Source organism: Cebus imitator, unplaced genomic scaffold (assembly GCF_001604975.1).
Source record: "Cebus imitator isolate Cc_AM_T3 unplaced genomic scaffold, Cebus_imitator-1.0 Scaffold83, whole genome shotgun sequence".
NCBI lineage: Eukaryota > Metazoa > Chordata > Mammalia > Primates > Cebidae > Cebus > Cebus imitator.
In genome coordinates this window covers 5,410,189-5,429,744 of record NW_016107398.1, presented here as the reverse complement: position 1 = coordinate 5,429,744, position 19,556 = coordinate 5,410,189, and the positions used below count along the sequence as shown (strand labels likewise).

The 19,556-nt window shown below is 41.4% G+C and overlaps 1 protein-coding gene across 11 annotated transcripts in view; it reads right to left on the bottom strand.

Annotated features, from left to right (window-relative positions):
- SYNE2 (spectrin repeat containing nuclear envelope protein 2) overlaps nucleotides 1-19,556 on the bottom strand; it is a 405,273-nt gene that overhangs the window by 59,070 nt on the left and 326,647 nt on the right. For all 11 annotated transcript variants that reach the window (XM_017533965.2, XM_017533967.2, XM_017533970.2 and 8 more), the window contains 6 exons: nucleotides 18,431-18,585; nucleotides 18,176-18,320; nucleotides 16,858-16,952; nucleotides 15,058-15,292; nucleotides 9,852-10,046; nucleotides 7,186-7,311 (listed from right to left, as the gene is read on the bottom strand). In XM_017533965.2, coding sequence (XP_017389454.1) covers nucleotides 7,186-7,311; nucleotides 9,852-10,046; nucleotides 15,058-15,292; nucleotides 16,858-16,952; nucleotides 18,176-18,320; nucleotides 18,431-18,585 — 951 coding nt within the window. The remainder of the gene's footprint in view (nucleotides 1-7,185; nucleotides 7,312-9,851; nucleotides 10,047-15,057; nucleotides 15,293-16,857; nucleotides 16,953-18,175; nucleotides 18,321-18,430; nucleotides 18,586-19,556) is intronic.

Below are 19,556 nucleotides of genomic sequence, written 5' to 3'. Positions count from 1 at the left end.
ATTGTGCTTACAATTCTTCATAACTTGGCACATTTTAAGGGTCTTCAGTCCTATCTGTCAACTGAAATCTGAAATAAGATACTATGCCTTTTAAATTTTTATTATTATTTTTTTAGAGACAGAGTCTCACCCTGTTGCCCAGGCTAGAGTACAGTGGCACGATCATGGCTTACTGCAGCCTTGACTGACTTCTTGGGCTCAAGTGATCCTCATACCTCAGCCTCTAGAGTAGCTGGGACTATAGGCACACGCCATCACACTTAGCTAATTTTTAAATTTTTTTTGTAAAGATGGAGGTCTCATCATGTTGCCCAGGCTGGTCTCAAACTCCCCAGCTCCAGTGACCCTCTTGCCTCAGCCCCCTGAAGCGCTGGGATGACATGGGTGAGCCACCATGCCCTGCTGATACTATGCCTAAAATCAGGGATAAGTTTGAAGGGCCCTAACAATGTGTTAATGCTGATTGATTTTTACAGGTCTAAAAGCTACACAGGTATGATTTCATAACTTACCAGCAAGAATTTATGTTTAATAAAATGGCCCAGAGAATTCTTTTTAAAGGTTGCATGAAGAATGAGGAATAACACTTTTCTCAGAAGATAAATCACTAGGTATTTAACATTTTTATTACCTACTTTTGGTCTCATAATTGGTTCCAGTAAAGCAGGTGACGGCAGATTCCATAGTGGAACATTATGAAAAGCTACATAACATAAAGGGGACCACCTGCCAGCTGAGGTGTACCACTGACGGGCTTGAAATCTGGAAACTGCTGAGCTTCAGAGTTTCCCAGTCACGTGGCAGGAAGCTCAGCCTGTCCAACGCCCTGCTTAGAGGTGCTGGCTCGGCCACCAAGTTATGCACAGCCAGGTTTCAATCAGTTTGGTCTGAATACTTATAATACTGACAATCAGAAGGTGTGCAGTCACTGGATAAGGTTGAGACTGTCATTTTACTCTCATTGCCGTGCCCCTTTCCCCTCTAACACTCAGCATGTTCGGTTATATACACACATACACACACACAGTTCCTATGCATACAGTGAGGCTCTCGGGTAGACTGGACTATTAGCTGCACACATGACAGGCACCATGACAACAGTGCTCACTGATGCACTGCTCACTGACGCAGTGCCCAGAACCTGCCATGGTGCTCATGGACAGCAAGTTTTCAGATACCAAAATGTATGTCTCAAGAACTTTAAAACATTCATAAACACTAAATGAAAAAAGCAGGGAGTCAACCAATATATAGAATGAGGTCTCTTGTGCAAGTTTACTATAGGTGATGATCACAGTTTGTATAAAAATGTCAACAATCATGCCTATCTTTGCCCCAGATTTGCAGCCAAACTGTCATAAGAGAAGTCAGATAAGTTTTCATCATCTTCATTCAACCAGATAAATTACCTATATCACAAGACCACCTAAGCCAGGTGCGGTGTCTCACACCTGTAATCCCAGCACTTTGGGAGGCTGAGGCAGGTGGATCATAAGGTCAGGAGTTCGAGATCAGCCTGGCCAACATGATGATGAAATCCTGTATCTACTAAAGATACAAAAAATTAGCTGGGCATGGTGGTGAACGCCTGTAATCCCAGCTACTTGGGAGGCTGAGGCAGGAGAATCACTTGAACCTGGGAGGCAAAGGTTGCAGTGAGCTGAGATTCGCCATTGTACTCCAGCCTGAGTGACAAGGTGAGACTTTGCCAAAAAAAAAAAAAAAAAGTATACCTGAAAATTTCCAATTTTTTATGTAACACAGGATGTAAAACTTCAAGTTGTTTGACTACAAAAGGACTCTCTACAGTATCGGGTCAGCACTAAAGCCTTGCCTGTGGACTCAACTACCAGGAGAACTATCAAGTCCCATTTCTCTGTACTACCATCTGGGTAAAGGAGTACCAAACAAGAATGGGTATATAAATAAACTTTGGCCTGTACATGTGCATTCTGTCTTTGGAAAAACATACAACAAACTTGTAACACTAACTGTTTCTGTGGAAAGGAACTGATAAAAGAAAAATTTATCACAGATGCCTTTTGCACCTTCTGAATTTTGAACCATGTGACTATATTATTTATACAAAAATTATTTAAAAACCAAATTGTTCCAAGGACTCAATCTTTGGACAAGTGTAATGAAACACAGATGTCCACTGTAGCAATTTTCATAATAGTGAAGTTAGACTATATATACACAACATATATGTAAGGAAATAATTGCATTCCTCGACTTGGCTGTAGTGGGAATATAATTTTTTATCTTTTTTCTATTTTTTTAAAATTTATTTTATTTATTTACTTTTTGAGACTCAGTTCCACTCTTGTTGCACAGCATAGAGTGCAATGGTGCATTCTTGCTTCACTGCAACCTCCTCCTCTCGGGTTCAAGCGATTCTCCTGCCTCAGCCTCCTGAGTAGCTGGGATTGCAGCCGCCCGCCCCCACACCCAGCTAATTTTTTGTATTTTTAGTAGAGACGGGGTTTCACCATGTTGGCCAGGCTGGTCTTGAACTGCTGACCTCAGGTTATCTGCCCGCTTTGGCCTCTCAAAGTGCTGGGATTACAGGCATGAGCTACCATATCCAGCCAGGAACATAAGTTTATGAGGAGGAAAGTGAAGCTCAAATTGGTCAAGTGGCTAGCATATCTCCCCCAGGTGAATGAGTGATGAAACACACTGATCTGGACAATCTTTGGGTTACTTGGGATCTTTCTGGAATATGGTCATGGGTTGAATGAACTCAGTGCTCTCTGCCTTTCCCTGATTTTTTCCGCTGATAAACAGGATGCTGAGACTGTGAGAGCTGAAAAGCTCCCACTGGAAACTGAGAGATGATACTTGAGGAAAATCATGGCTGCTCAAGGTTTGCATTTCACATTCTGCACAGGTTTCTAGACCTTATGGAAGGAAACTATGTATCGGCTGAGAGCACTACTCCAAATTTTCTCTCTGTTGTTACCAAAGTCTTGCTCTAAGTCTAAAGAGGTAGGGATGATAAAAAACTTTGAAAATTAGGGATAGAAATCCTGTTAACCTAATAAAGCCACTAACTGACCCACCACCAGCAAATATCACACTTAATAGTGAAATGTTCGAATCATTTTCTTTTAAAATGAAGAATGACATGAAAGAGTCAGCTATTAACACTTCTGCTTAAAAATGTTTTAGAGGTATTGGCCCATGTAGGAAAAATACGAAAAAAAAAAAAAAAAAGATATGAAAAAGAAGAAAGAAACAAAAACAACCTTGTCATTATTGACAGATGATGTTAGTCTCATAGACACCCAAAATACATAAGCTGATTATTGGAATTAACATAAGAGTTTAGCAAGATGTTAAACATAAATCTGCAATGACCCAAAGACCAACTGCATTTCTAGGCATCAGGAATAATCAGTTATAAAATATAATTAGAAAAAGCCAGTATTTTCAATAGCTTCAAAAATATCAAACCAAGAAATAACTAACAAAAGATATATCTTTGTGATGAAGAAAATGATAACAAGAATAAGCCAGGTGCGGTGGCTCATGCCTGTAATCCCAGCACTTTGGGAGGTCGAGGCGGGTGGATCACCTGAGGTCAGGAGTTAAAAGACCAGCCTGGCCAATATGGTGAAACCCTGTTTCTACTAAAAATACAAAAATTAGCTGGGCATGGCGGTGGGCACCTGTAATCCCAGCTACTCAGAAAGCTGTGGCAGGAGAATCCCTTGAACCAGGGAGGGAAAAGTTGCAGTGAGCCAAGATCGTGCCATTGCACTCCAGCCTGGGTGACAAGAACAAAACTCCATCTCAAAAAAAGAAAGAAAAGAAACGAAAAGAGAAGAGAAGAAAATAAAATTATAACAAGAATAAAGAAAATTATAAACCATTAGTGAAAACAACTACATATGACCAAAGGGAAATATATACCACATTCATGAGCAGAAATACTAAAAAATTTCACTCAAATTAATCTATAAATTCAATGCAATTCAACTAAAACTTTTACCAGAACTTTTCATGGTTTAAAAAGCTGCTGTTCCTCAAAGTTATGGAAGATCAAAGACCCAAGGACATCCAAACCAGTGTGAGAGGACAAGGTGTGGGCACACATCACACCTGAAATAAACATGTGTTACAACAAAGTGCAGTAATCAAGATAGTTTGATATTAAAGCTGAGATAAACAGACCAATGAACAGAGTAGAGAACTGAGAAGTGAAACCTGCCTATATGGAAATTTGATATTTGACATTAGACAATAAATAGGCACCAAGACTTAGAAAACGAATCAAAGCCTTAAAACATGCCAAAATCAATTCTTCCTTCAATCAATAAAGATGCGAATGTAAAAAGCAAAAACTGAAAACTTTTCAAGGAAGCTGTAAGCATGTCTTTTATGACTTTAGTATGAAGAGTTTGCAAAGGAAGCAAAAATACAAATCATATAGGAAAATACTGACAAATTCATCTACATTAAAATAACAAACTATCATCTTTTGTTGAGCCAGCAACACCAAGGGAAAAGTAGAAAAACAGGCTTTCAGATGTGAATAGACATTTGCAATGTATACACTCAATAGAGAAGGAATATTTGGAATAAATAAGCAGCTCCTTCAACTCTGTAAGAAAAAGACGAATAGCCTAACAGAAAAAAATCAGTAAAAGGCACAAACAGGCAATTCACAAAAGGGCAAACATGGAAAAAAAAAAGTGCAACTGACTAGCAAACTACGAAGAGATGCTATCTTACTCACAGCTGATGGACAGCAAAAGTTAAAAAAAATCTGACGATACCAAGTGACTACAGAAGGGATATGTAAGTTGTTCTATATTCCTATAATGCATACTATATAGCAGTGAGAATGAATGTGCACTAGGTACCAACATCTATGACTCCAAATCATAATGAGGGAAAAATATCACATTGTAGGCCGGGCATGGTGGCTCACGCCTGTAATCCCAGCACTTTGGGAGGCCAACACAGGCAGATTGCCTGAGGCCAGGCATTTAAGACCAGCCTGTCCAACATGGCGAAACCCTATCTCTACTAAAAATAAAAAAATTAGCCAGGCCTGGTAGCTTGCACCTGTAATCCCAGCTACTTGGGAAGCTGAGCCATGAGAATTGCTTGAACCCGGGTGGCGGAGGTTGCAGTGAGCCGAGATGGCGCCATTGTATTCCAGCCTGAGCAACAGGAGATTAAAAAAAAAAAAAAAAAAGTACACTCTACATAGTATTGCTTACATAAAGTTTTAAAATTTAAGTATTTTATTTTTTTTTTTAGAGACAGTCTTACTCTGTCGCCCAGGGTGAAGTGTAGTGGTGCCTTCATGACTCACTATATCCTCAACCTACTGGGCTTAAAGGATCCTCCCACCTCGGCCTCCCCAGCAGCTGGGATCACAGGAAAACGTGCCACCACACCCAACTAATTAAAAAAATTTTTCTTTGTACATATGGGGTCTCGCTTTGCTGCTGGGGCTACTTCAAACTGCTGGACTCAAGGGATCCTCCTGCTGCAGCCTCCCAAAGTGTGGGATTATAGCTGTGAGCCACCATGCCTAGCCATGTAAAGTTTAAAACAAAAAAACAATTCTACATTTCATTGACAGCAGGCTAGGCGTGGTGGCTAACACCTGTAATTCTAGCACTTTGGGAGGCCAAGGCAGGAGGATTGCTTGAGCACAGGAGTTTGAGACCAATCTGAGAAACATGGCAAAACCCCATCTCTCCAAAAAATACAAAAATTAGCTGGGCATGGTGGTGTGTGTCTGTAGTCCCAGCTACTCGGAAGGCTGACACAGGAAGATTGCTTAAAGTTTGCAAAGTAAAGGTTGCGGTGACCTGAGATCGCACCACTGCACTCTAGCCTTGAAGACAGAACCAGAACCTGTCCCTCAAAATCAAACAAACAAAAACATTGACACCTACAAACACAGGTATTAATTAAAATTATTAGGAAATGTGTAGGAATGATGAACATCAAATCCAGGGTTGCCGACACGTCTGAGAAGTTGGGTTATACAGGACACTTGAACTGTGTGTGTAATTTTTTTTTTTTTTTTTTTTTTTTTTAGCTGGGTGATAGCGTCATGCCAGCTTGTCACATTATTTATTATGCCTTTTAGCATATTAGATATTTTTACAACAAAGAAAATGACAGAGGGAGAAAGACACTAGTTTCTGGTCCAACTTGAAGTATGAGACTATTCATTTCTTCCTAATTTTTTCAATTTGATCCCTGAAAGTCACTGAAGAAAGAAAAAAATTAAAGGACCATTCCAATAGTCTCTCAATGTCTTTTTTTTTTTTTTTTTGAGACGGAGTTTCACTCATGTTACCCAGGCTGGAGTGCAATGGCGCGATCTCGGCTCACCGCAACCTCCGCCTCCCGGGTTCAGGCAATTCTCCTGCCTCAGCCTCCTGAGTAGCTGGGATTACAGGCACGCGCCACCATGCCCAGCTAATTTTTTGTAGTTTTAGTAGAGACGGGGTTTCACCATGTTGACCAGGATGGTCTCGATCTCTTGACCTCGTGATCCACCCGCCTCGGCCTCCCAAAGTGCTGGGATTACAGGCGTGAGCCACCGCGCCCGGCTCTCTCAATGTCTTTTAAACATCAAAGTTGCAGAGAGTTGCTGACCTGGGGATTTTTCCGGCCCCAATTCCTATCCGTAAGTTTGCCTTGTCTTCAGCAAAGGTGTAAAATATCCAGGAATATTTGCTAGTGTGGTATTCACCAGGCAGAACATAGTGTGGATGGTTTTACAAAAATGTTATACTGAAGCAAAACCCAACCTACTCGCTTTCAAAAATGAATTCTTTAGTCATACTTCACTCTCATTTCAAAGACAAGGACATTTGATAAGGTAACAGCTTTTATAGGAATCTCAGAGGCCACATCTTACATTACAGAGGAGAAGCAGACAGAAAGAGGACCTGAAGGAGAAAACTCCTAAGATCCTAAGAAGTGAGTTTTTGCAAAAGTCTTTCTCATCTTCAAACAACAATCATAAAAAGCATCAATTCTAATTCTTTAAGAGACCAGAGTGTTACGTTACACAGCAAATCAGAAAAATATTTTCCGATTGAAAATGAAAACTCAGTTTCAACACAGAAATAGGCAAAGAAGCACTTCAAAGTACTCAGAAAACAGCTAAGTGATTATCTTGGCCACTTATCTGGATTTCAATACCTTAATCAGCTCTTTTTCGTTATGGAGGTCCTCGTGAAGCTCTGGAAGAGGATCTTCACTTTGTGCCTTTAAAACTTGCAGCCTGCTTCTCAACTCCTTGATTTTCTTTTCACACTGGTCCCAGGTCTATTTGAAAACAAGATTAAAACTGGTAAGTACTTTGCTCTTTAGAATGAATGGTGGAAATAGAATAGCTCATTTAATCCACATAATCTTTCTGTTAAGTTTGTTTTTTATAAATCACACAGACACCCAGTTCCTTGTCTTGAGCAGACTATGGTCTCCAAAAGCAGAAGGAACACCAATATGACTTGAGACTCCTTGTAGCTTTACCTGTGGCTCATTTCAGGCATCTGGCTGGCCTTTACTTGAAAATAGTTCTTCTAGGCTGGGTGTGGTGGCTCATGCCTATAATCCCAGCACTTTGGGAGGCCAAGGAAGGTGAATCACCTAAGCTCAAAAGTTCGAGACCATCCTGGCCAACATGGCAAAACCCCATCTCTACTAAAAATACAAAAATTAGCTGGGTGTGGTGGTGCTTGCCTGTAATCTCAGCTATTTGGGAGGCTGAGGCAGGAGAATCACTTGAACCCGGGAGGCAGAGGCTGCAGTGAGCCGAGATTGTGCCACTGCACTCCAATCTGAGTGACAGAGTGAGACTATCTTAAAATAAAAAAAATAAAAAAAAGTTCTTCCTCCCTCCCCATATTCTGTCATCTAGCCAATATGATTTCTACTTTAATTTTGGAAAAGTTCACATCTAAGGCTGCTGTACAGATTAACTGTTAGCAGTGTCAGTCTTTGGCACATGCTATAATAGCGCCACAGAGCACAAGCACTCAACCACTTTCCTTGTCTTCTTGTCTACCGTCACCCCTCTCCTCTGCTGGCTCTCTTCTCCTTTCTATTGGCTTTAGTGACCTTTTCACTTTCTATTTCTCACCACTGTGCTGACTACCACTTTCTGCTTAAAGCACTTTCCTTTTTACAAAGCATTTTCAACTTCATTAACTCGCTGTAATTATATAACCTTGGGAGATAGGAAAAGTATTATCATATTTAAAACAAGTATTATCATATTTAAAATGGGAAAGCTAAAGCTCAGAGAAAAAGGACTAGCCTGTGGTTCTGGGGTTAAAAGCCTTGTCAAGGGTCCACTATCTCTTTTCTTCAAACTTTATATTGTTGAGAAAAAGCTGCCTGCATTTTCAACTGTAGGGTATTTATATTTGATTCATTAGGATAAACCTCTTTTCCTGAAGTTACTGAAACTATACAAACCTATAATGAACCACTACTCTATTCTTCAGTACAGCTGATACCTAAACATACTTGGTTGGGTTGGCCTAAGTCTATAGTAACCCCTCACTTAAGGGAAGGCCACTTGTCTAGCAATGTCAACTATCTGGAACTCAATGACAAAGCGAAGGGAAAAGCAAAACTCTGAGTTCTTATCTCTCCCACCAGACTGTTACTTGCAATTAGTATTATGCTTTACAAATATGGCAGATGCTTAACAAATGTTTGCTAGTTAATGAATTCTGTACAGTCCATGTACCAAATAAAATTCAGATACTTTATTCACAGGAGAAATTCTCAAGCTCTAAGTCAGTATATATTTACTCTTAATTCAGAAAAATATGTCTGATAAGCTTGGTTATCTAGTTTTGGCACATACAACAGATTAGAGAGAGGATTGGGCTATAAAAAGTAAGTGAGCCTGGAGAAAGAAAAAGTAAAAATAGGCAGCTTGACATTAACAGGAGAGAAAGAAAAATGATAAAAACCGTATCAGAACTCAGAGCATAGTAGTTCAGGGAGGGCCATAGGTTCTAAGCAATTTCGAGGCCTTGAGAACAACTTGGTATCTTAGTATAACAAACAATAATGATTTTTCTAACAGTGACTCAAAATATAACACTGTAGTTCTTAAACGTATAATCATAAATTATTTGGAAAATTCACTTATATGGAAAAGTGCATTCTCTGATGATAGCAGAAAAATGATGTACTCCTGTCTCTTTTCTTTTCTTTTTTTTTTTTCTGTGGGGGCAAAGTTTCACTCCTGTTGCCCAGGCTGCAGTGGAATGGCGCAACCTTGGTTCACCACAACCTCTGCCTCCTGGGTTCATGCGATTGTCCTGCCTCAGCCTCCCAAGTAGCTGGGATTATAGGTACCCACCACCATGCCCAGCTGATTTTGTATTTTTCAAAGTACAGACGGGGTTTCTCCATGTTGTTGAGGCTGGTCTTGAACTCCCAACCTCAGATGATCTGTCCGCCTCAGCCTCTCAAAGTGTTGGGATTACAGGTGTGAGCCACCACGCCAGGCCACCTGTTTATTTTCATATACTATGCCCAAGGACAAGTTGTACACGGAACATTAGTTTTATGTATTGAACTTCCATTGAATAAGAATATGTTTCCTGTTTCATAAAAGTAAGAATCTTAATAGAATCTTAAGTATTTAAATACTAAACATCGAGCTCTTGTACTGCTATATTATCATTTCACATTAAGTAACCGGCATGACTTAGGGATTACAGCTTGAGTTAGAAACTCACGATACTGTAATTTCCTAAAATCATTTCCATTGTTATACCACGAATGAAAATTTATGTACTGAATTTGAATATCATGAATGGAAAAGTAAGTGGTGAGTTTACCTCTACAGTGCTCTGGAACTGCTGAATCATCTCTGCCAGTGGGGGCTGTGTGTCATTCCAGTTGTCCTGAAGTTGACTGATTCTCCTACCCACAGACTCTTTAGTTTCCAGGTTAGTTGTGAGCAGTAACTTTTCTCCAGCTTCCAAGGTTAGTGCATAGGTGGTTCGCCATCTTTGAAAATGAATTTTTTTATTCTAAGAAAAAAAAAAGTAATTTGCTTAGGCTTTTGATGTGTTCAAAATGTGATTACGTGTATCTGTGTATATGTCCTTCAGAGCTTTTCTTAAGTGTTAAACTAGATATAAATTAGACAAATTGGGTCAGAATGGACATACCCATGCTCACATCCAAAGCTAATGTTTTACATTGAGTAGATAAGCATAGTACTAAGTGAGGCGGTCTTAAAACAATTTCCAAAGATTGGCGAGATAAGATTCTTAGTGTAATGATCACAAGCATAGAGAAATAAAAAAGTACACATCACAGAATAAAAGTCTGCAAGGTAAATGGATCTAAGAGTATTAAGAAAGTGACTGGACCTGTAGTCACAGCTACTTGGGAGGCTGAGGCAGAAGAATCGCTTGAACCGAGGCGGAGGTTGCAGCGAGCCGAGATTGAGCCACTGCACTCCAGCCTGGCAACAGAGCAAGATTCTGTCTCAAAAAAAAAAAAGAAAGTGACTGGGGTATCAGACCTGAAATCAAGAGCAAATACTGGGTCATGATCATGGGACAAAGCCACTTTACTCCTAACTCACAAGAGCAGGATACATACATTATGCTAAACAAATATAAAAAGAGTGAATACAAGAAAGGGTAAAATACAAAAATTATATATTTCTTAAGCTTATTATGGGTACATAAACACATACATCAATGTGTGCCCAAAGGGACAGCTTTAAAAAATTCCATCCGAGGCTGTGCACAGCGGCTCATGCCTGTAATCCCAGCATTTTGGGAGGTCGAGATGGGCGGATCACCAGACAGGAGTTTGAGACCAGCCTGGCCAACACGGTGAAACCCCGCCTCTACTAAAAATACAAAAAAATTAGCCGGATGTGGTGGCATATGCCTGTAATTCCAGCTACTCGGGGTGGGGGGTGGGGGGGCTGATGGAGAATTCCTTGAACCTGAGAAGCGGAGGTTGCAGTGAGTTGAGAATGCCCCACTGCACTCCAGCCTGGGCGGCTGAGTGAGGCTTTGTCTCAAAAAAACAAAAACAGCAACAACAAAAACAACAAATTCCATCCAAATATCATGTCGGCTTTCTGAAAATCAAAAACAAGTTTTTTAGGCCTGGCGCGATGGCTCATGCCTGTAATCCCAGCACTTTGGGAGTCCAAGATGGGCAGATCAATTGAGGTCAGGAGTTCGAGACCAGCCTGGCCAACATGGAGAAACCCCATCTCTACTAAAAATACAAAACTTAGTCAGGGATGGTGGTGCATGCCTGTAATTCCAGCTAATTGGGAAGCTGAGTCACAAGAATCACTTGAACCTAGAGGTGGAGGTTGCAGTGAGCCAAGATCATGCCACTGCACTCCAGCCTGGGTGATGGAGTGAGACTTTGTCTCAAAACAATAAAAATTTTTTAAAAAATGAAAAAACATTTTAAAAGAAAAGGTCTTGTTTATTTTTATTGTTTTCTATTTTTTAGTGGCAGTGTTACAGCTCTGTGACTGCTCCTGCAGAGCAGGGCCACCCACAGGCAGTGTGCAGAGAGTAGCTGAGGCCTTGTTTTTTGAGATTCACCGCCACACCTGGCTACATGGGCATTCTTTAAAGAGGCTGAAACTAGGTATTTGTAACACAAAAATGACGTAAAAACTTTAAAATTGATTCATACTTCTAAAGGCATTTGGTTTTGGGGAAAAAATTAAATAGTTTTTGTCTGTTCTAAAAATGTTTTCCTGTCTGGGCATGGTGGTGAGTTGCTGTAGTCCCAGCTTCTCCAGAAGCTGAGTTGGGAGGACTGGTTGAGTCCAGAAGTTTGAGGTCATAGTGACCTATGATCACGCCGCTGCACTCCAGCCAGGGAGACAGAGCGAGTATCTGTGTCTAAAACAAAAAAGTAAATAAACAATACGTAAATATTATTTCCTTCACCTTGAAATTTCTTGAGGGTGACAGAGTGCGGGCATTTTCCAAAATGGGAGCTGATCAGCTTCAATAGAACATCACTAATTTACAAAGCCATTTCTGAGAAGCCTATAGATCACCCATATCCAAAGGAGGAAAGCGAAATGCACCCTCAGGAGCAGCACACAAATAAGAGAAACAGAACTGGACCGCAGGCACTCCACGTGCGTCTGTCCTACATAACGTGCTGCGCGAACGAGCTGCTTGGAGAAGAGCTGCTGCTCCCTTAGTCTTCGCTAACTTGGTCAGCAGCACACTATTCACCAAGATGCTTGAGCCTCAACCCACAGTCATCCTTCATCTAGCTTTTCCTTTACCAGACTCAGAAACCGACACTCCAGAATACGGTGTTTTTGACGTGTTGAACTGAAGAAGCCTCAGGGTCTCTCTGCCCTCCCCACCCTGTGTCTCCTACAGAAGTTCCTTTATCTCCCTAAGACCCAGAGAGTGACTGTTTTTTCTTTCCCTTCCTGTTACCTCATTATCTTACTGCAGAAACCCAGATGTAACCACACCCAAACAGACTCTTTCAAGATGACTGCCTCCAAGTAAATTCCAAAGATAACTTTTTTTTTTTTTTTGAAGACAGTATCTTGCTGCTATCCAGGCTAGAGTGCAGTGGTGCAACCATGGCTCACTCCAGCCTCAACCTCCTGGGCTGAAGTATGATCCTCCTGCCTCAGCCTCCTGAGCAGCTGGGAGTACAGGTGCATGCCACCATGACCGGCTAATTTTTAATTTTTTTTTTTTTTAGAAACAAGGGTCTCACTGTGTTGTCCAGGCTGGTGTTGAACTGGGCTCAAAGGATCTTCCCACCGCAGCCTCTCAAAGTGTTGGGATTAGAACCAATCCTCATCAAACTGTGGCCCCTCTGTCCCCTCCTCACAAACTCACGTGGGCATATATGACAGCCTTCATTATTAGAGCGTGGCAGAAGTGATGTATGTGACTCCTGAGGCTGGGTTTATAAGGCAATACAGCTTGTTCTTGTGATAAGAATCTCTGAAACCATGGGTACAGTACCATATAAGTCTGGCCACCAGAAGCCGCTACATGGCAAGACCACAGAGAATGATGCCCAAGGAGAGGAGCCCCACTGTGCCAGCTCCTTGCTGCCCAAGTCACTCCAGCCTAAGCATCGGTCATGTGAGTGAGCTTCAGATGACACCAGCCCCAGCCACCATCTGACTGCAACTGTCTGAGAGACCCCAAGCAGGAACCACCAGCCCCAGTCACCCCCGAGAACGACAAGACAGAGTAACGAGTGTCATGATGCAGCTATAGGTAAATGAGACGCTAGGATTCCCACTTTTCCTCTAGCTCCCCTACAATCAGGAGCAGCCAGAGTAATCTTTAAAATATATGGGGCCGGGCATGGTGGCTCACGCCTGTAATCCCAGCACTTTGGGAGGCCAAGGCGGGCAGATCATCTGAGCTCAGGAGTTCGAGACACGACTGACCAACATGGTGAAAACCCGTCTCTACTAAAAACACAAAAAGCAGCTGGGCATGATGGTGCACACCTGTAATCCCAGCTATTCAGGAGGCTGAGACACGAGAATCGCTTGAACCTGGGAGGTAGAGGTTGCAGTGAGCCGAGATGGCACCACTGCACTCCAGCCTGCATAAGAGTGAGACTCCATCTCAAAAAAAGAAAACGAACAAACAGTGTGATACTACCCTCTCCCTCATCAAAACACTTCAAAGGCTCCCTGGTTCCAGCCAGACCAGGTAATCCAGCTACCACACTGGCCTGCAAAATGCTTCTCCCCACCTGCCATTCTAGTTCACCTGCCACTGCTGCCTTGCCAGCTCTGTGCCAGCCACACTGGCCTTCATGCTGTTCCTCTGCTGTGCTGAGCTTGTTCTCATCCTGGGGACTTGGAGTAAGCCTCTCCCTCTGTCTGAAACGCTCTTTCCTAAGATCTTGCATGGCTGGCTCCTTCTTATACAGTTCCAGGTTAAATGTCACATGGCCAGAGACAACCCAATCTAAAGAAGCCACACATCCCCATCTCTACTGGCCCTGTTTTAATGATCTACATAAGTCATATTATTACAATCTGATATTTATTAATTTATCTGATTAATTATTGTGGTTTACTTACTACTTTGTCTTCCCTTATAAGAGTGAAGGTCTTCTCTCCATCCACAGAATAAGCTTAGCACTTAGGACAGTGATTGACACAGAGCAGGTACCCAATTAAAATGCAATGATTGCATAATGAGTGAGGGCTGCACAGGAGTGCAGGAGGGTGGTGTTTGTTGACAGGCTTCTCTAAGGTAAAGAGTGGCTCTACAGCTCCGCGGGATATTCCAGTCGCCTACTCTAATCCTGTGCTCATCCAGCAAGTTTCTTTTGAAAAGCTTTGTCGCCTGAATGTATTTGTCCTTTATTTTTATTTTTTTAAATTAGTTTTTAAAATGTTTGTGGGTGCATGAGATTTTTTAATACAGGCATGCAATATAAAATAAGCACATTATGAAGAATGCAGTATCCATCTCCTGAAGCATTTATCCTTTGAGTTACAAATAATCCAATTACATTCTTTATTTTAAAATATACAATTATTATTGATTATAGCCACCCTACTGTGCGATTAAATAGTAGGTCTTATTTATTCTATTTTTTTTTTCCGTACCCATTGAATTTTTCCTTCAAGAGTAAACAATTCTACTGTACATTGCCACACTAATGGTCAATTTATGCATTCATCAATGGCTTTAGAATCTAGTGGTGTGAGTCTGTCACCCTAAACTTCCCCCATTTATTCACCCATCTCGACTCCGTGCCTCCTCTCATGGCCCAAGAGAACCAGGCACTCCAGCCTGGACAACAGAGTGGATGTCTGCTTCCACTATTTCTGGATGAATGGGTAATATTGGGTTTCCAACCCCACAATGTTAGGGACCAGGCTGTGGGGTGTGGTGACTGCACCTTGTTGGCCTCACACTGCAGAGAGCACATTTGATCACTTTGTCATCAAAAACATTAAATGAAAGGTGAATGAGCATCTTGCAATAACGACCATCTGTGGTTCTCACGCTGCTACGATGCATGCACTACCTTCAGCTCATGGATCAGACATCTGGTTTGGTAGAGGCTGAAGTGCTCCTGGCCCTTCACTGCAGATAGCAGGTGGCTGGTGTCAGTAAGGAAGCGGAGCAAGTCCTCCACAGAAGTAGTGAAATCCTGCCACTGCCTCACCAGCCCATCGATGTCACTCTTCCTCTGCCGAACATCCTGGACGGCATTGTGCCACCGATCTGTCAGCTTTGAGAATTCTGAAATAAATTCAGGTCTGGGGAAAAACAAATGGTTATAGAATCCTGACATCAACATGTAGAAAAAAATAACTATCAGTGGGTAATAGCAGCTCAGATTCACTGTAAGTACAATTTTCATGAAAAAAATCCCAACTTCTAAAAGCCTGAGTATTATTCAATGTAAACATGATTAAAGTTTTGGGAAGGGCAGCATGCAGACTGAGTTTAGCAAAAGCTATCTGCATGTAACCTGGCATTTTGCCAGCATGCATGCTAACCATAACCTTAAACTAACTGAGGCTGTTTTAATACACATTATGCTAAATGCAGAAGGGGAAACTAGAAACTGGATCAATGGGAACCCGATGGACAGGCAGGTACTTTGTAACATTATTGATTACTTGAGTGTACTTTACATAGTTGTAGCAATAAAAAGCATGCTTTATTGCAACTACTCAACCAGTTCTTTTCTGGATAAATAATATTCTTCACATGAGAAATAAGGCCTTCTATTTATTATGGGAAAGTCATATTTTTCTGTATAGATCAAATGGAAATTAGCTATCACCCTGAAACTGGTTTGAATTTACTACTTCAGCGCTATGGAGGAATGGGCTTTATATTTCTTAGTTATGCTGAAAGAAGATTCAAAGGTGTATGGGTGGTAATGTGCAAGAAAAATCACACCTATTAGGACACTGAGAGAAGTATTTAAGTACTTTAAGTGGTCGGGCTACCTCCAGGCTGTCTGCCATGTGTACCAGCTGCATAAGCAGACTCACTCAGCGCTGGCAGACTGGTTGAAGCGGCTCTGCTCAGCCTGACTGGCACTGCCCAGTGACTCTAAGCCCACATATGTAACATGGAGAGAAAGCTCTTTTTTCATACTTACAGGATTTAGCTACCTACTGGGAACACTAGGAACACTAATTTTTTAGAAATTATTATTATGGCCGGGCGCGGTTGCTCACACCTGTAATCCAAGCCCTTTGGAGGCCAAGGTGGGTGGATCACCTGAGGTCGGGAGTTCAAGACTAGCCTGACCAACATGGTAAAACCCTGTCTTAAAAAAAAAAAAAAAAAAAGGAAATTATTATTATTTTATTATTATTATTTTTTTTAAGATGGGGTTTCACCATGTTGGTCAGGCTGGTCTTGAACACCCGACCTCAGGTGATCCACCCGCCTTGGCCTCCAAAGTGCTTGGATTACAGGCGTGAGCCACTACGCTCGGCCGGAAATTATTTTTTAAGTAACAAAACATCATGGTGATGGTAGAGAGGGAAACATACTACAGAAGAATCATTTGGGGTACAAACTTAGTTAACTATACTTGCGAAGTGGGCATTTTTCAAAGCTTCTGGGCTGCTAACCCCATCCACCTATCACAGGGAAAAGGTGTCTGTCACATATGTTTTTATGGTCACCCAGCAAGATCTAGTCCCAAGACAAACTGAAAAGCCTGGTCCTATGGTGATCTGTCAATGAACATGGCCACAGGGCACCAACGTGGTCAAGGTTCACATGGCAGAAAGCCTGCGCCGCCTGAGTGTATTACATTCCATCCACCCACAACCTTCATGAGCCCCAGACAGCTCACCTGTTCTCTATTTCTGCTGAGTCCAGGAGTTGTAAGGACTGGGTTACATAGGAATCAGCAATTGTCTGGTTTATAGAAACTTCAGCTTCTAACATCTGCATATGAGTCCAAACAGAAAATATCAGCTAGCAAAATTCACTTTATGAATCTGGGAACCTCTATTTCTTATTAAAATCTAAGCTCACAAAGGATATGAGGGATAACTGATTTTCATATTATTTGAACTTACTGCAAAAAATGTTCAACTATCACATCAACATCACCTATGAACATATTCTTAAAAGCAAATAGGTCTAATAATAATTACATCTAATACCCATTTGCTGGGCATTTACAATTTGGTAGGCACTATGTAAAACATGCATTGTTACATTTATTTCTCAGCCTTAGGACTAAAGCACTATGATTACATCCATTTGTCGAGGAGGAAACTAAGGTATAAAGAGGCTCAATAACTTATGCAAGGCCACACAGCTTTTTGGCAGGGGTGATTTCATTTTAATTGGATGATCTTAATGTAGCAATACAGACTTCAATCAGTTACATTAAAAAGTTGCAGTGAACTAATCTGCACACTTTTGAAATGTGTCGTTTGTAACGCCAGCATTTTGGGAGGCTGAGGCAAGCGGATCACTTGAGGTCAGAAGTTTGAGACTAGCCTGGCCAACAAAGTGAAACCCATCTCTACTAAAAGTACAAAAGTTAGCCAGGTGCAGTGGCACATGCCTGTAGTCCCAGCTGTTTGGGAGGCTGAGGCATGAGAATTGCTTGAGCCTGGGAGGTGGAAGTTGCAGTGAGCTGAGATTGCATCATTGCACTCCAGCCTAGATAACAGAGGAAGACTCTGTCTCCAAAAAGAACAAAAAATGCAGGATCTGCCTATAACCACGAGTATTTTCAAATACATGTCAGCATAAACAATGGAGAAACTCCTGTGAAATTATTAACTATACCAGGTGCTTTAATACTACAGAGAATTACTGAGTGAAAATGCAAAGATGAGTTGAAGTATTTTATTATGCTCTTGATAGAATGGTATAATGTTTGCATTTTGCAGGAGCAAAGTTGTACTGGAAGCTTCCATGTACTACAGAAAATCTAGGAGTCCTGCTCCTAATAAAATGGAGCAGTAAATGCTGAAATGAATGAAAGGTACAAGAATTTTACAAATGACCAATTGACAACTGAATTTGCTTAATGATATACATTCTGTATTTAAAGACTGATAGGCACACTTCCTGTGTTTTATTTAAAGCTATCTTTTCCTGACTCCTGCCCCAGGTGAGCAGTTTAAAGGTGGCAGAGAACACGGATTTACCTCATAGGTTTTCTGCTGCTCCAGAAGCTCCGGAAGGCTGTTAGCCACATCCACTTTGAGTGCCTCCTCTATCTTCTCCAAAAGTTGGGTCCACTTTTCACAGCAATAAAGAAACTTTTCATTCAATCCAATTCCCTGAAGCTCACTACAAAGGTTTAAATAAACAAAACACATCCATATTAACAATGCCATTCCCAAGCTGAAGCCGTTAATTTGACCTTGAGTGAAACAACGCTAGAGAAGGGATGCTCTAACCTGCAGCGCTCCAGTGCCGTGGCCGTGGCCCGAATCCACTGCCGGTTCATGTTCTGTAACGTCTTCACAGCTATGTCACTAAGTGGGAGCTTGAGGCTCACTTCATTCAAATGTTCAATATCAGGTGACTGGGCTGTCAGTGCCAGCACATGTTTCTATTTTTAAAAAATTAAAGTACAGGTTTTTGGATGCCACTAAGATATCTAGATGATATCTAGATGATATCTAGATAACACTCCTTATCTCAAAGATGAAGGAAAACTGGAGCCTGAACAGGAAAATGACTTGCCTGCAGTCAAACAGCTTGCTAATGTTACAGTGGGACCTGAATTCTGCTCTCTCAATGCTGTGCCTTCTAGAATACCACCCTGCACACACGGCCAGCCCCAAAATAGCCCAGGAAATAAAAAGTGATCTCAGAATTTGTCATTGAAGAACACAGAAAATAGGCTTTTAAATTTTTATTCATTTTTTTGGAATGGAGTCTCACTCTGTTGCTCAGGTTGGAGTGTAACAGCACGATCTTGGCTCACTGCAACCTCTGCCTCCCAGGTTCAAGCAATTCTCCTTGCTTCAGCCTCCTGAATAGGTGGGATTACAGGTGCCTGCCACCACACTCAGCTAATTTTTGTATTTTTAGTAGACACGGGGTTTCACCATGTTGGCCAGGCTAGTCTGAAACTCTAACCTTGGATGATCCACCTGTCTCAGGCTCCCAAAGTGCTGGGATTATAGGCGTGAGCCACTGCGTCGGGCCAAATAGGGTTTTTAAAAAAGAACCAATTCTGGACCTTTAAGTCCCATTTAGTCTGCCAACAACCTGACCTTCAACAAACAGGTCAAGCATAGAGTGATGAAAATTTGATTCTTAAAATAACCCTAGCAGAGCATGGGACTTAAACACCCATATTTTGATAGAACATTACATCACAAGAAATCAAACATCAAAATTTCATTTTAAAAAAGATAATCCAACAACAGCCTCTAGGCTGACAATATGTCAAGCAAACATCCTTAACAATGTTGAAGTTATCACCACAGAACTCTGCTGTAATATCTAGGTCAGGATAAGCTAACTTTTTCTGTAAAAGGCCACATAATAAATATTTTTTTTTTTTTTTTTTTT